Here is a 12,664-nt window from a genome sequence, read left to right as displayed (position 1 = left end):
TCCCTGGTCAGCATTCCTAAATGTTTATAGTTTTCTCTAATAGAATATAAACTCATTGAAGAAAAAGATAGGCTTTGCTTTTGTATTTGTATCCTAGAACTTAGCACAATGCTTGGCATATTATAAGCACTTAATACTTGATTTTTACTTTCCTTTCATCATTCATAAAGAACACTTTGTTTCATAATATTCTGTTGTACTTCCCATGTAGTATTGTATTGTACTTAGCACATAGCATCATGTATTATATTTATTGGTGTTTGGTATTTTATCTTTTGATCAGACGGTAAGCTCCAAGAAGGCTAATATAATCTGTCCTTTTTCAGTCTTGTCCAACTCTTGATGATTCCATTTGGGGTTTTCTTGGCAGAGATGTTGGAATGATTTGCCATTTCCATGGATGAAGAAACTGAGGCAATCAGGGTTGTGACTTGCCTGGGGTCACACAGCTAATTAGTGTCAGAGGTCAGATTTGAACTCAGATATTCCTGACTACAGGGCTTGTACTTTAAACTCTGTGCCATCAAATCTTTGTATGTTCTCCATCTCTACAAAGTGTTTTTTCTCATAATTAAATGAATTGAAAGTAATTCATAATGAAAAAGCACTCCATAAGTGGGCTAGTTATTTATTATGTTATCCCTAGTTGCAATAAGCTAAAAAGGCATTTTCTATCTTGTAATTCTTATGTTTTAATTGCAAATGAATAAGAAAAAATATCAAAAATCTTTCTTGGAATTAGTTAAAGTATTAATAAAAAAACATAGCAAACATAACTGATTCTTGGAAATGCTGGTTGCTAAGAGATAGGATCAGTGCTAAGTTTTGAGACATCTTTAATGAACATAATGGTGCCCACTGATTAATTTTCCTTGGTCAAAATGTATAATGATTCCATGTTTATTATTTAATAATAATAATCATAATCATAAACTTTATAGGTTTGAGAACACTTTAAAAGTACAGATGATTTCTTTTGATTCTCATAGAAAAGCCAGTGAGGTAGGTTCTATTATTATTCCACATTTTACAAGCAAACTGAGTATGAGAAGATTAAGTGACATCCTAGGTCCCACACTAGTAAATATCTGAGATAATATTTAAGCTCAGGTCTTCGTGACTTCCCATCTGTCACTGGTTTGGAACTCTGCATGAAAAGTGCAAGTAATTGTATAAATTTGAAGCACTAAAAAATAGCTTTGCAGCTCCTGAAATCTCCAGCCTCTTTCCAGCCCTGACAATGTGTTTACTTTAGCCTTGCTATTAAGTGAATCAAACCAGCTTTTCATCTTTAGCACATATTAATGATCATTTACTCCTATTGTATAATATCAAATGTCTTGCCCATTTCAAAATTAAATATGATTTGGGTTGAAATTTGAAGTGTTACAAAACAGACACCAAAAAAAGAACTGTAATGGTTTTTTATTATATATAACATTGACACAGAAATCCCATTAACTGTTAAAGTTGGAAGGGAACTTAGAGACCATCTAGTTCAACCTCCTCATTTTTCAGATGAAGAAATGAGGTCCATAGTCTTAAGTGACTTGCCCAAGGTCTCACAGCTATTTCACTATCAGGGAGAAAGCTAGGGTTACAATCCTGGCCTGATGGAAGTTAATAATTTCCATATTTCTCTCACTTAATTTGTTTTTGAACTTAATGGAAATGAAGACTTCAGAAATAGTTACCCTGTCAAATTCCTGCACGGAATTCTGAGATTTTCCAAAGAATGTCAGAAGGGAGTTTATTTAACATTTCTTAAAAGTGGAGTGAAAGGGGATTTAATTGGATCCTAAAGGTTCAAACATTTCATTTTAAGAACATTGGACAGTCTTCTTCCTATGCTTCTAAATTCAATGAGAGAACAATACCATAAAGTCTCTTTATAATAGCTTCCACGAATGACTTTCTCAAAGTGCTGATTATGCCACAAATTATGAGTAGCTAATATGGAATCCGAATAAGGCATGCCTCCCTGGACATATGTGGATATATACTCTCTGGACTTGCTTCTCTGAGAGCTCTACTTATGATTGGGGGGGGGGGTCTTTACCCCACCCCATCTGACTTTTACACTTAGTGAAAGAAACAGGGAATTTATTGCCTTTGTGTCCCCTTTCATCAAATGCCTAACAAAGTTCTCTGCCCACAAGATGCAGAGTGTTTGACTGACAAGCGTATCAAAAGAACTGTAATTGCAGAGATGGGGATTATTAGTTGTCTCTATCAGTTGACAATTGAATAATCTTTACCTTAATGGTTGGTAAGAAGAGAATGAAATGAAGTACTGGTGCTCGCTCCCTAACTACTTGTAATTATGGATTACTTATCAGAGAGGTGACCGAGAAACAAACCAAACTTAGCATGTGTCACTACAAATGTAAATGATTAGTTTGACCAGCATAAGCCTTTTAGTGGTATTTTAAAGTTCTTTGAGTTGCTAATAATCAGAGGTATAGTTGTTGAAAGCTTGAGTGTTAATCATTTCTTTCTTCTGATGTTCAATCATAAAATAAAATAATATCCTGAGAGTTTGACTTTAGGTGGGTCACCTAAAGGGCAATGGACATATGAATAAGCTGTTGAATGTTACCAACAGTTCACCACTGTCCGCATATGAAAGATATCGATGAGAATGTGTGCAATTGGTAAATGAGATAATTGAGTCATCATTAAGTGAGAGGAAATTCCTGTGCACTCTTGTCAATACTGAGCCCCAAGTGAAGAGATCTGGAAGAAGATGCCCAGCATATTGAGTGGACGCCTTGTTGATGATTTATGGGAGGCTATAAATGAATTCCATAAGATGAGAGGGGTTGGGGAGTTGTGATATACACCACTGGAGAGCAGTTGTAGAGTCATCCAAGTGTTGAAATATCAGTCTGCAATGAAACAGAATGGAAAGAATTCGAGGCAGGTTAGCATAGTAAAAAGAGTGCAAGATTTCAGTCAGGGCATCTTGGTTTAAAACCCATCTCAAGACATCTACTCACTCTGAGATCATGAACAAGACCAGATGCCTGTCTGAGCATTCTTCTGTAAAGTGGAGGGAATGATGACTTTCAGGGACATTATAGGGGTCAAATGAAATGATGGTTATAAAGCAGCTTGTAAACTACAAGTCATGATATATGATAGTTTTCCTCATCAGGCTTAATGTCTAGTATACAAGATAAACAAAGACACAAATAACTATCATAAAAGGTATGAAAATGCAATGAGAATAATTAAAATCTCAGAAGAAAGATTTGAATCTGGCAGGAGAGATCAGGAAAGGTTCCTTGAGTAGATGGTATTTGAACTGGGTTTTAAAGTGTGAATAAGAACAAGACATGAACTGATGAGAAGGACCAGGAGAAAAGCAGCAACTGGACTACATTTCTTGAATAATGAGTAGGCTAGTTTGGCTACAACCTAATGGCTATATATATGAGTAGGAAGTGATGGGAGATGTGGCTAGAAAACCAAGTTGTGGCTATACTATGGGAAAAGAGTCTGGTGGTACAAAATGCCAAAAGCAGAGAAAGGTGCTTTTTAATATGATTTAATTTTAAGGAACAACAAGAAAATTTTTTTAAAAACAACATATAGATGGAAATAGGAGTCTACATGTGACCTAGAGATTTATTTCCAGAGAGCGTATAAGGAATTAGTTTCATTTTTATGTTGTCACTGTGGAAGAAGTTAATGTCAATTTATCTTTTAAGAAAATAGTAAAAGTGTTTCAAGTTTTTCATTGTAATTTAATATTGGAAGTGATTTTTAAAACTAATTTTTCCAACATTAGGAAACATTACCACCCCCCTTAAGCTTTACTAATCTCCTAACACCACCCCTTCCCAAAACAGAAAGAAGCAACAGAAGAGTGGTTTTATCCAATTAAAGGAGAACCACTACACCTAAGATAGACCCTGAACTACACTCATTAGGCTAAAGTCCCTTCTGTTGCAAGTACAGAATACTGTGCATCTGCTATTGGTTGATGTCCTACACAGTAGCATGACTAAATGATTCCATACCCCATAGAGCCATCAAACATACTGTAATCATCATCCATCAATTACTATACGTGTTGATACAGACAGTTGCTAGTAGGTTGCCATTTAATTCCTCTGGCTTTTGACAGTTTGGGCTTCCATTGAGCACTAATAATCTGCTACAAAGCTTCATCCACTAGCTTTCTCTACAATCTTTTATAATCTAAATCCAATTGATAAACTGTGGAAAAACCACCCTGTAACAGAGCCCCTACTTTAGTGCTCATAAATAGAGGCAGTTACTAGCACAATGGATAGAGTGCTTGGCTTGAAGTCAGGAAGACCAAAGTTCCAATGTGAACTCAGATGCTTAATAGCAGTATGACCCTGGGAAAGTAGCCTAATTCCTGTGTGTCTCAGTTTCCTCAACTGCAAAATGGACATAACAATGTCACCTACCTTTCAGATGTTAGAAACTATGCACAGGGGAATTGACAAGGTGTGGCAACTTGCTGAATATGAGAAATGATGAAGAAGAAGGAGTTGAAGATATCCCTCTGGGATATCAGCAATAGTAGATAGGATGAATGGTGGTGCTACCACCAGAAATAGTAGAGTAAGTGGTACAAGTCTTTGGAGGAGGAAAGGGTCTACAAAGAAGTTTTTTAAAGTGAGTGAGTGTGAGTGTGTGTGTGTGTGTGTGTGTGTGTGTGTGTGTGTGTTTGTGTTTCTCTTTCCTGGTGTGCAGTGTTCTATTGGTAGAAATGTCCTTACCCCGTCTTATGTGTAATCCAGTTGGTATATCATCATATGTTATATTGACTCAACAACAAATACAATGTGTCCTCCTGTTTTTGTTCAATTGTTTCAAGGTGAAGATACCATGACAGGAGATGGTGGAGAATACTTGAGACCTGAAGATCTGAAAGAATTAGGTGATGACTCTCTGCCCAGCAGCCAGTTCCTTGATGGTATGAGTTACCTGAGATACAGCTTAGAAGGAGGACGATCTGACAGGTATTTCCATCAAGCACCTATTTCAGTGCCTAAAGCAAATGCTCACATCATAACCGATCACTCAGGTTGTCAACCAATCTGCTGCCCAGTTATGTATCTTCAGTTTCTGTTACTTTTTCCCTCATAGAAGAATAAAATGGATTTCAGAGGACCATTAAGCCGTTATTACATATTGGCAATTGTTGACTTTAATTCCCTCAACTTTTAATTACTTTCTTTAATAGCAACTCTATTCTGAAGGGAAAGTACTCTGAAGGGAAAGAAAATATAAATTCTTGAAGGAAGTTTAGTGATTTTCCTAGTTGGGAAACCAAAACATCAATTCCAGAAGAGCCTAACCTTAGTGAACGAACCAGGTAAAACTTGGGACCTCTTAGATTTTCTATGCCAATGAGAAAATACCTATCTACATGGATGTGTATAACAAGAGAAGGAGAAATATGTCGATAAAGATCTCTGTGTGTGTGTGTGTGTGTGTGTGTGTGTGTGTGTGTGCATATATAGGTATCTGTTCTATGTCATAGGGGTCAGGGGTGTGGTGGCCCCATGATTGGAAAATCCATGTGAAAGTTTTTGATCCCCCCTTCATGCCAGAGAAGAAGTCTAAATTGTTTCTCCTCCTTTCATGGAGTGTTTACAGTACCTTATTGTAAAATTTGGGTAAAGTATTTGGCCATAGGTTATATGTAGGTCAATGTTAACTTTTCTAGCCTTTGTATCTTTTGCTGGGTTTCATGTTCCTTTTGCAAACTTTAACTTTGTACTTATTTTAACTTAAAAAAAGAAATCATACACATTTATGGTATGAAAAGATAAAATATGTTGATACTATACAATCCTATATACATATTGTATGTATTTCTGAGTTTCTAACTTTTTCTGTGTCACCTTCTGGCCTTTGCATATCATCTGCAGTTTCTTCAAAACTCCCCCCAAATAATCATTTAATTTCTTATGCAGTCCTGAGATATGTTAAAACCAGGATGCGGAAAGTCACAATGTGGGAGGAATACCTGTACATATATTCTGTTTATTAAGATGTAAATGACATCTCTTGGTATACCAATTGAAATAATTAGTTTATTATGGTTTGAGGCAAATCCTCATATTATCCCCATAACTAATGAAAATGTATCTCTTTATATAGAATAAATCGATTATCCTCAATGTAGTACAGTGACTAGTACTACATACTAATGTTAGTCTCAGATTTATGGATAGTAGAGGAAGATCTTTCATTATATGTCCAGCATGATTTAATCAATAACTTCATGTATATATATATAGCATGTAGCAGAATCTAGTTGTAAATGGCCAAGAGCTTGCATAGATTGGGCCATACCATTGGGTACTGGCCCAGTTTTTACTTTGTTCCCTCTGATCTATATTTTTACTTTTTAAAAAAATAACATTTTAAAGTCCAGTGACAAGCCAATGTTGATAGTTTGATTCTGCTGTCCAGGTATAAAATTTGTGGAGTGGACAATGACACTCCCATCAACCAAACCATCTTCACTTTTGTAAGAATGATTGACTAATTTCTATTGCTTTTTGTCTTTCAAAGTACTCAGGTGAGAGTGGATTTAGACTAAAGGATTTAGAGACGATCTGTAAAATAAGAATGAATGGTTTGACATGTCTGTTTAAACTGAACACCTGGCAGACAGCACATAATGTAAAGGAAAGGAAGAAACAAAACCAGAGCCCTTTTCCAGATCCACACTGTAATTTCTAAAACACACATGTATCAGGGACTCCAGAAAGCGAGTTAAAGGAAGTCTCACTGTCATTTTTTTCCCTTTCACTCCATTTAGGCCAGGTAATTCTTTTTCTTATTATGTCTCTCTTTTCCATTTCTTTTTTGTCTTTTTGGGGGGGAATATGCTTTCAATAGCAACATACCCAGGTAGGTATTACATGGCATGAACATATTGTCTTCCCGATGCTATCATGCTACCCCATCCATTGCTCATTTACTTTGCAGACCTGCTGATCAAGCGATGTGTCTTGGAATTGGTGATTTGTCTCTACCATTAGGTTTTTTAAAGTATACATTCAAGAAGAAGCCCTCAACTGGTACACCCAACTTAAAGAATTCAGGAAAGCAATCTTGGAGAAACGAGGGTAGTTAGATCCCCTTCACAGTTCTGAGTTAGAGCCTCTCTTAGAGTACCACCTTGTGGTTGACTTTAGACTAGCATGATTACCTAGAAAGGAACACATTCTATCAAAGTACAGAGAAAAGGAAAAAAAAGATCTAGCCCACCCATAAAGTAGCCTCCTATCAGTAGACTTATTGACAGTTCATTTCTACTGGGATCCCAATTTAAGCAGCAGATGGGAAAAAGGGCTTTTGCCTTGCATAGACAGTTGAAGGTGTAAATACCAAAAGAGAAAACTTTTAGCCCTATTTTTTTCTATATAAATTTCTAAATAAATATATGCATATATTCATATGTAAATAAATACCTAATATATATATATATATATATATATATATATATATTCTATATAAAGCATGAAAAGTTCTGGGGGAAAAGGCTTAACTCCTAAATGATGACTCTTTTCCTCAATGATTAAATCGTTAATGATGTCTTTACTAATTATTACTATGTGAAACCTAGGCAGAAATATACAACCTGGAAGACCAGTGATACTTCAGGATTTCATAAGTTTTTATTGTTTTCATTAGGCTTGAATGGAACGTCAGGAACTGTGACTTGCATAGAAAGTGGTCACCCCCTCGCAAAGTGTTGTAAAACACTGCATGGCTTTGTGAACAGACCCAATATTTAAAGCTGGAGTAGGGAACCTCTGGCCCAGGAACTTAGGATAAGTGGCTGCCCTCCAGTAGCCTATTCAGAACAATCTCTGTAGACTGTAGAATGGGGGCAAGACCAGTAGTTTCAGATACCTCCTTGCCTCGCTTCCTTTCTTTCTCTCCTGAATAGTTCTTTTTCTGCTCTTCCTAGCTGTGAAACTTCCTCTTCTTTCATTCCTACCTACTTTTATTTCTTTCTTCTGTCACAGTATTCCTCATTCTTTATTTCACCTCCTCTCCTTCCTTCCTATTTCTGTCTTTCTCTCTTCTTTTCACCTCTCTCTCTTCCTTCCTTATCTAGAAATAACATTGGAAAAGATAAATTTTAAAACATCTTACAAAAATATATCTTAAATATGAATTGCCAGGTTTTATGTTCTCTGTTCTTAATTTTTAAATTACATGTTTGACTGAGATATTTCTCAAGAAAAAATATAGCTAAAATGAAATGTTCTCTTTCCTTTCTCAATTAAATTTTTGCTATGGGTCAGTAATACTTGAGAAAAAATGGTTCCCCACCCCTGGTTTAAAATATTAAAGAAAAGAAAGGATTGTCATGAAGAATGGGGTCTCTGATTGTTCCTTAATTTTAAGGACAAGAATGGATGATAAGATAATGCCCTGCCTTTTAAAATATGCTTTCACTTCATTAACTGCTGCTAAATATTAATAATTAGCAGCACAAATAATATATTTTACTATCTTCACTTACCCATATATAATCTAAATGCTCATCTTTTGTTTTTTTTATGCATAAAGTCAAATATTAATTATTTGTGCTAATAAAGAATAAAAAAAAACTCAGGCAATTCTTGTTCCATTTTATTTTGCACGACATCCTCATGAACCCTTTAGGTCAGATAGTCTCACATTCATTGTGTATCAGAGCTCGGCTGGGAAATATTGAGGGAGGCATCAAAGATCACCGACTCATTACTGCTAAAGTATTTACAATATTGTTCATTAAAAATTGACACCATGTTTCTTTCAACTTTCAAAAAAAATTGCAAAAATAAACATGTAGCATTTGGATTCCTGTTGTGTGAAAGCACCTTTCTAAGAAGCATGTTACTCAGGAAGTGTTAACTCAATTCCAAGCACTGATACTAAGGAAATAAAGTCCTCATTCAAGGTTAATTTAGTTGCAGTGTTAGAGATGCTGAGAAGCAATTTGACAAGTGGATAGATATGTAGCTTGAGGATCAGGAAGAGCATCCTTCCTAATCTTTCCTCTGATCCAGACTGGTTGTGCAACAAATAGGCAAGGCATTTAATTTGTCGTTGTCCCCAGGTCATGCTTTTAGACTATAAGTTGTAGAACAGTTCCTGCTAAGCATTAAGGGAATTTCCTCATTGAGAGTTCCCTGCACCAATGAAATTTCAGGTCAGATCCCTCCATATTCTCCATCTTCCCAAAATGGATGGGCAGATATTGTGAATCCAAGCCCTTCCCCCCTCACCTTTAAACTTTTTTTTTTTGGTACTAAATGATATTAAATCAATAGAATGATATGCATGAAAAATGGTTTTCCTTTCACATCTAGCCAAACCACACATGACAAATTACCACTTTGTCCACTAAGATAGAATAAGCAGTTGAAGGCTTATTAAAACTGGAAAACACTGATTATTCAAATCTTGAAATTCCATTCTTTAGTCATGCCCCATTCTTGCTTGATATCCATAGGTGTCTGATTGTTTTCAGTATGAGCTGGTGGATGTCATGTCTGTGTCCTTGAGCAGAAGCTAGCTTTGTGTGTTCTTCTGCCTGTGATTGCTTCAGCCACTGGCATTCTTAGGTTCGATACAAACAGTGCAGGGCTTCTTTTGTACCAAAGAACAGGGCTTTCATTTGTAAGTGGCTGGAAACCACAAGAAAAACTCCATTTCCGCAGGAAGCATGCAGCGGCCAGAGTTCACCACTGTGTACCTTCCAGGGGAGAGCACCAACTTCAGACCATTCATAGTTTCCAAAAGAGAGGCAGAATGAGTGAAAATGAAAGGGTTTTAGAAACTTTACTTTCACTTTGGCCTTCTCTCCAGAGGGATGAATACTTTAATCCTAACTTTTTCCCCCTCTAAATTCCAGTGAGATTAACATCATGCACCTCTTTCAGAATTCCAGAGGAATGATTTCCAGTTTTTATATTCCTCACGTGGGTGGTAAATGAAGCCAAGCAGCCGGTTTCAAATATTTTTAGGTGGAAAATGAATCCAATTGAGAATCAAGTTTTAATTTGGATTCTCTTCTACCGTTTTCATTAAATGATACTAACTAGTTAAGAGACATTTTAGTTCAGCAGTCTGGGGAAAAAAAACTTGGTGTCATGATTATTAGAATTTTTCTTCCACGGTCATTTTTTATGCCCCTCCTGGAAGTTGCATCATCAGCTAATAGCATGCTTTTTTTCACTCTCCCTGCTCTGCCCACCATCTCATCCTCACAAAACTGCTACTGCTGCTGATTTTATGGCAATGACTTCCTGCCAACCTACCAGCCTTCGATCCTTCAGTTCAGACAGGTCCCACACACTGAGCCATGCCTCCTACCTGAGGGATAGTGCCATGATTGATGAGACAGTTGTGATCCCCAGCCACCAGGTATGTGTTGCTTTTTTTTCCCTTTTATTTCATTGCTCAGGGGGTAAGTCAATGTGTATATATGCTGTTTACTAATAGAAATGTATTAAAGAAGAGTTTAAATCATTTTTGAAGTAATATAGTAACTGAAATTTATTTGACAAAGCAACAGGGAAATAGCTATGAATTTTGAACAGAGATTAATCAGGAGAGATTGATTTGTGTCCTCACTGACACTAATTTTCTTGACCTTGGAAAAATCATTTGATTTCTCCAAGCCTCAGTCTTCTGGTTGGAATCAGGGATGTATTGGTAAAATTTTGTTTAACAATTGACTTTCTGAAACAAGAAAATGTATACATAACAAGTTTAATCAGTATTATTAACAATTTCTCAATCACTTTTTCAAAGCATCAATCAACAAACAATAACCAAGTACTGATATATGGCATTTGGGGATTTTCAAAGTATAAATGCTCACACAGAAAATTTAACAATCAGCTTTCCCAAAATGGTTTGAACTGACTCCATTGTACAACCCTGAATGGAATAGATGATTGTGAAAGCCCTTTTAACTTCTCAAAAAATATATTAATCTATGCGATATGTCCATTTTCATGTAATTTTCAACTGAGCAGAGGGTTGTGATTCATAAATATATTAAAATCATCTTAACTGTGTTCAATTACAATATATTATTATAAAAGATATGGAGAACCAGCAGTTGCCTCGGAAAAATCCTTACCATTTCATCTTTTGTTCAAATGATGATGAAGAATAATTTAAATTAGGTTAAACCTTCACAAATTTATGCTTTTCTATTCTGGAAAAGGGGTACCAAAGGAGATTGCAGATCTCTTCTGGACATTTCTATGGTCAATCAGTAAACATTTATTAAGTGCTTACTGTATACCAGTCACATATAGGCAAAAGACAATTGGTTTTTGGTATGATTAAATCTAGAATTCCAAAGACAGAGCTAGTTGTTTTTTTTTTATTAGCTTCCAAAGGCAAATTTGTCCCTATAGTTTATCAAAATTCTGTGAAATGGAGAAACATAATTGAAGATCTAATTTTGTAATTTCTAATGCACTTTCTCCTCTTTTCTATCACCTTATAATGGCTTTTATAACCAAAAGTGAACTGTTATAATGACCTCCCAACGGGGCTTCCTATCTCTAGATTTTACCTATTCAATCCCTCCTTCATACCAAGATAAACTTCCTAACAAACAAATATGATTGCATCATTTCTAAGTTTAAAAATTTTAGTCACTTTCCATTTCTTCCCAAATAAAACCCTTGACTCTTTGTCTTGGTGTTTAAAACTCTTCCCATGCCACCTACCATTGTAGCCTTTTCTCATGATCTCAGCTTCATCCTTGAAGCTTTCTCTGATTTACCCATATAAAGGTACCCGCTGACCTCCTCAGATTTTCCTAGAATACTTTGTTACTCTCCTTGCTACCATCACACTTTGATCTTACTTTATATTTATCAATTTACTTGTCTTTTATTCTCTAAGAGAATGTAAATCCTTTTTCATCTCTTATTCTGAAATGAACAAACACCAAATAAAATGTCTGTTTCTATACATATATATTATAGAACATAAGGAGAGTATTGTACATGAAACTGCAAAAATAAAAATTTCAATATCTAACTTTCAAATCTGTACTGCTGGTTGGTGATTCCATCTGACCTCTTTTCAGTTTTCTTCAAAGGGACTGTTTGGACCCTTACTCTACCTTCTCTGTCTTCCGCCATCTTCCCCCATAAGCTAGCAAATGGGAAGAAGAAAACAAATATATATAGGCAAGCAAAACAAATTCCCACATTGGCCATGGAAAACAATATATGTATCATTCTCAGCCTTGAGCCCATCATCTATCTATCAGGAACTGGGTAGCATAATTCCTCTTTGGTACTCGAGAATCATAATTAGTAATTGAATTGATCGGAGTTCTTAAATCTTTTAAAGTAATTATTTCTCTACACTACTGTGATTGTGTAAATTGTTCTTGATCTGCTCACTTCAGTCTACATCAGTTCATATCAATCTTCCAAGTTTTTCCAGAACCCTCATGCTTGTCATTTCTTATGGCCCAATAATTGGAGATAAGGGCAGCTAGGTGGTTCAGTGGATTGAGTGCTGGACCCGGAGTCAGGAAGACTCATCTTCCTAAGTTCAAATCCAGCCTTAGACATTTACTAGCCACCTGATCTTGGGCAAGTCACTTATCCCTGTTTGCCTCAGTATCCTC

General features: G+C 35.9%; 1 protein-coding gene across 50 annotated transcripts in view; it reads left to right on the top strand.

Annotated features, from left to right (window-relative positions):
* ANK2 (ankyrin 2) overlaps positions 1-12,664 on the top strand; it is a 765,649-nt gene that overhangs the window by 683,851 nt on the left and 69,134 nt on the right. For all 50 annotated transcript variants that reach the window (XM_056803048.1, XM_056803045.1, XM_056803053.1 and 47 more), the window contains 2 exons: positions 4,856-5,000; positions 10,320-10,422. In XM_056803048.1, coding sequence (XP_056659026.1) covers positions 4,856-5,000; positions 10,320-10,422 — 248 coding nt within the window. The remainder of the gene's footprint in view (positions 1-4,855; positions 5,001-10,319; positions 10,423-12,664) is intronic.

Source organism: Monodelphis domestica, chromosome 6 (genome assembly GCF_027887165.1).
Source record: "Monodelphis domestica isolate mMonDom1 chromosome 6, mMonDom1.pri, whole genome shotgun sequence".
NCBI classification, from domain to species: Eukaryota; Metazoa; Chordata; class Mammalia; order Didelphimorphia; family Didelphidae; genus Monodelphis; species Monodelphis domestica.
Note: the sequence above shows the minus strand (reverse complement) of the source record. Positions and strands in the feature narration are given on the sequence as shown.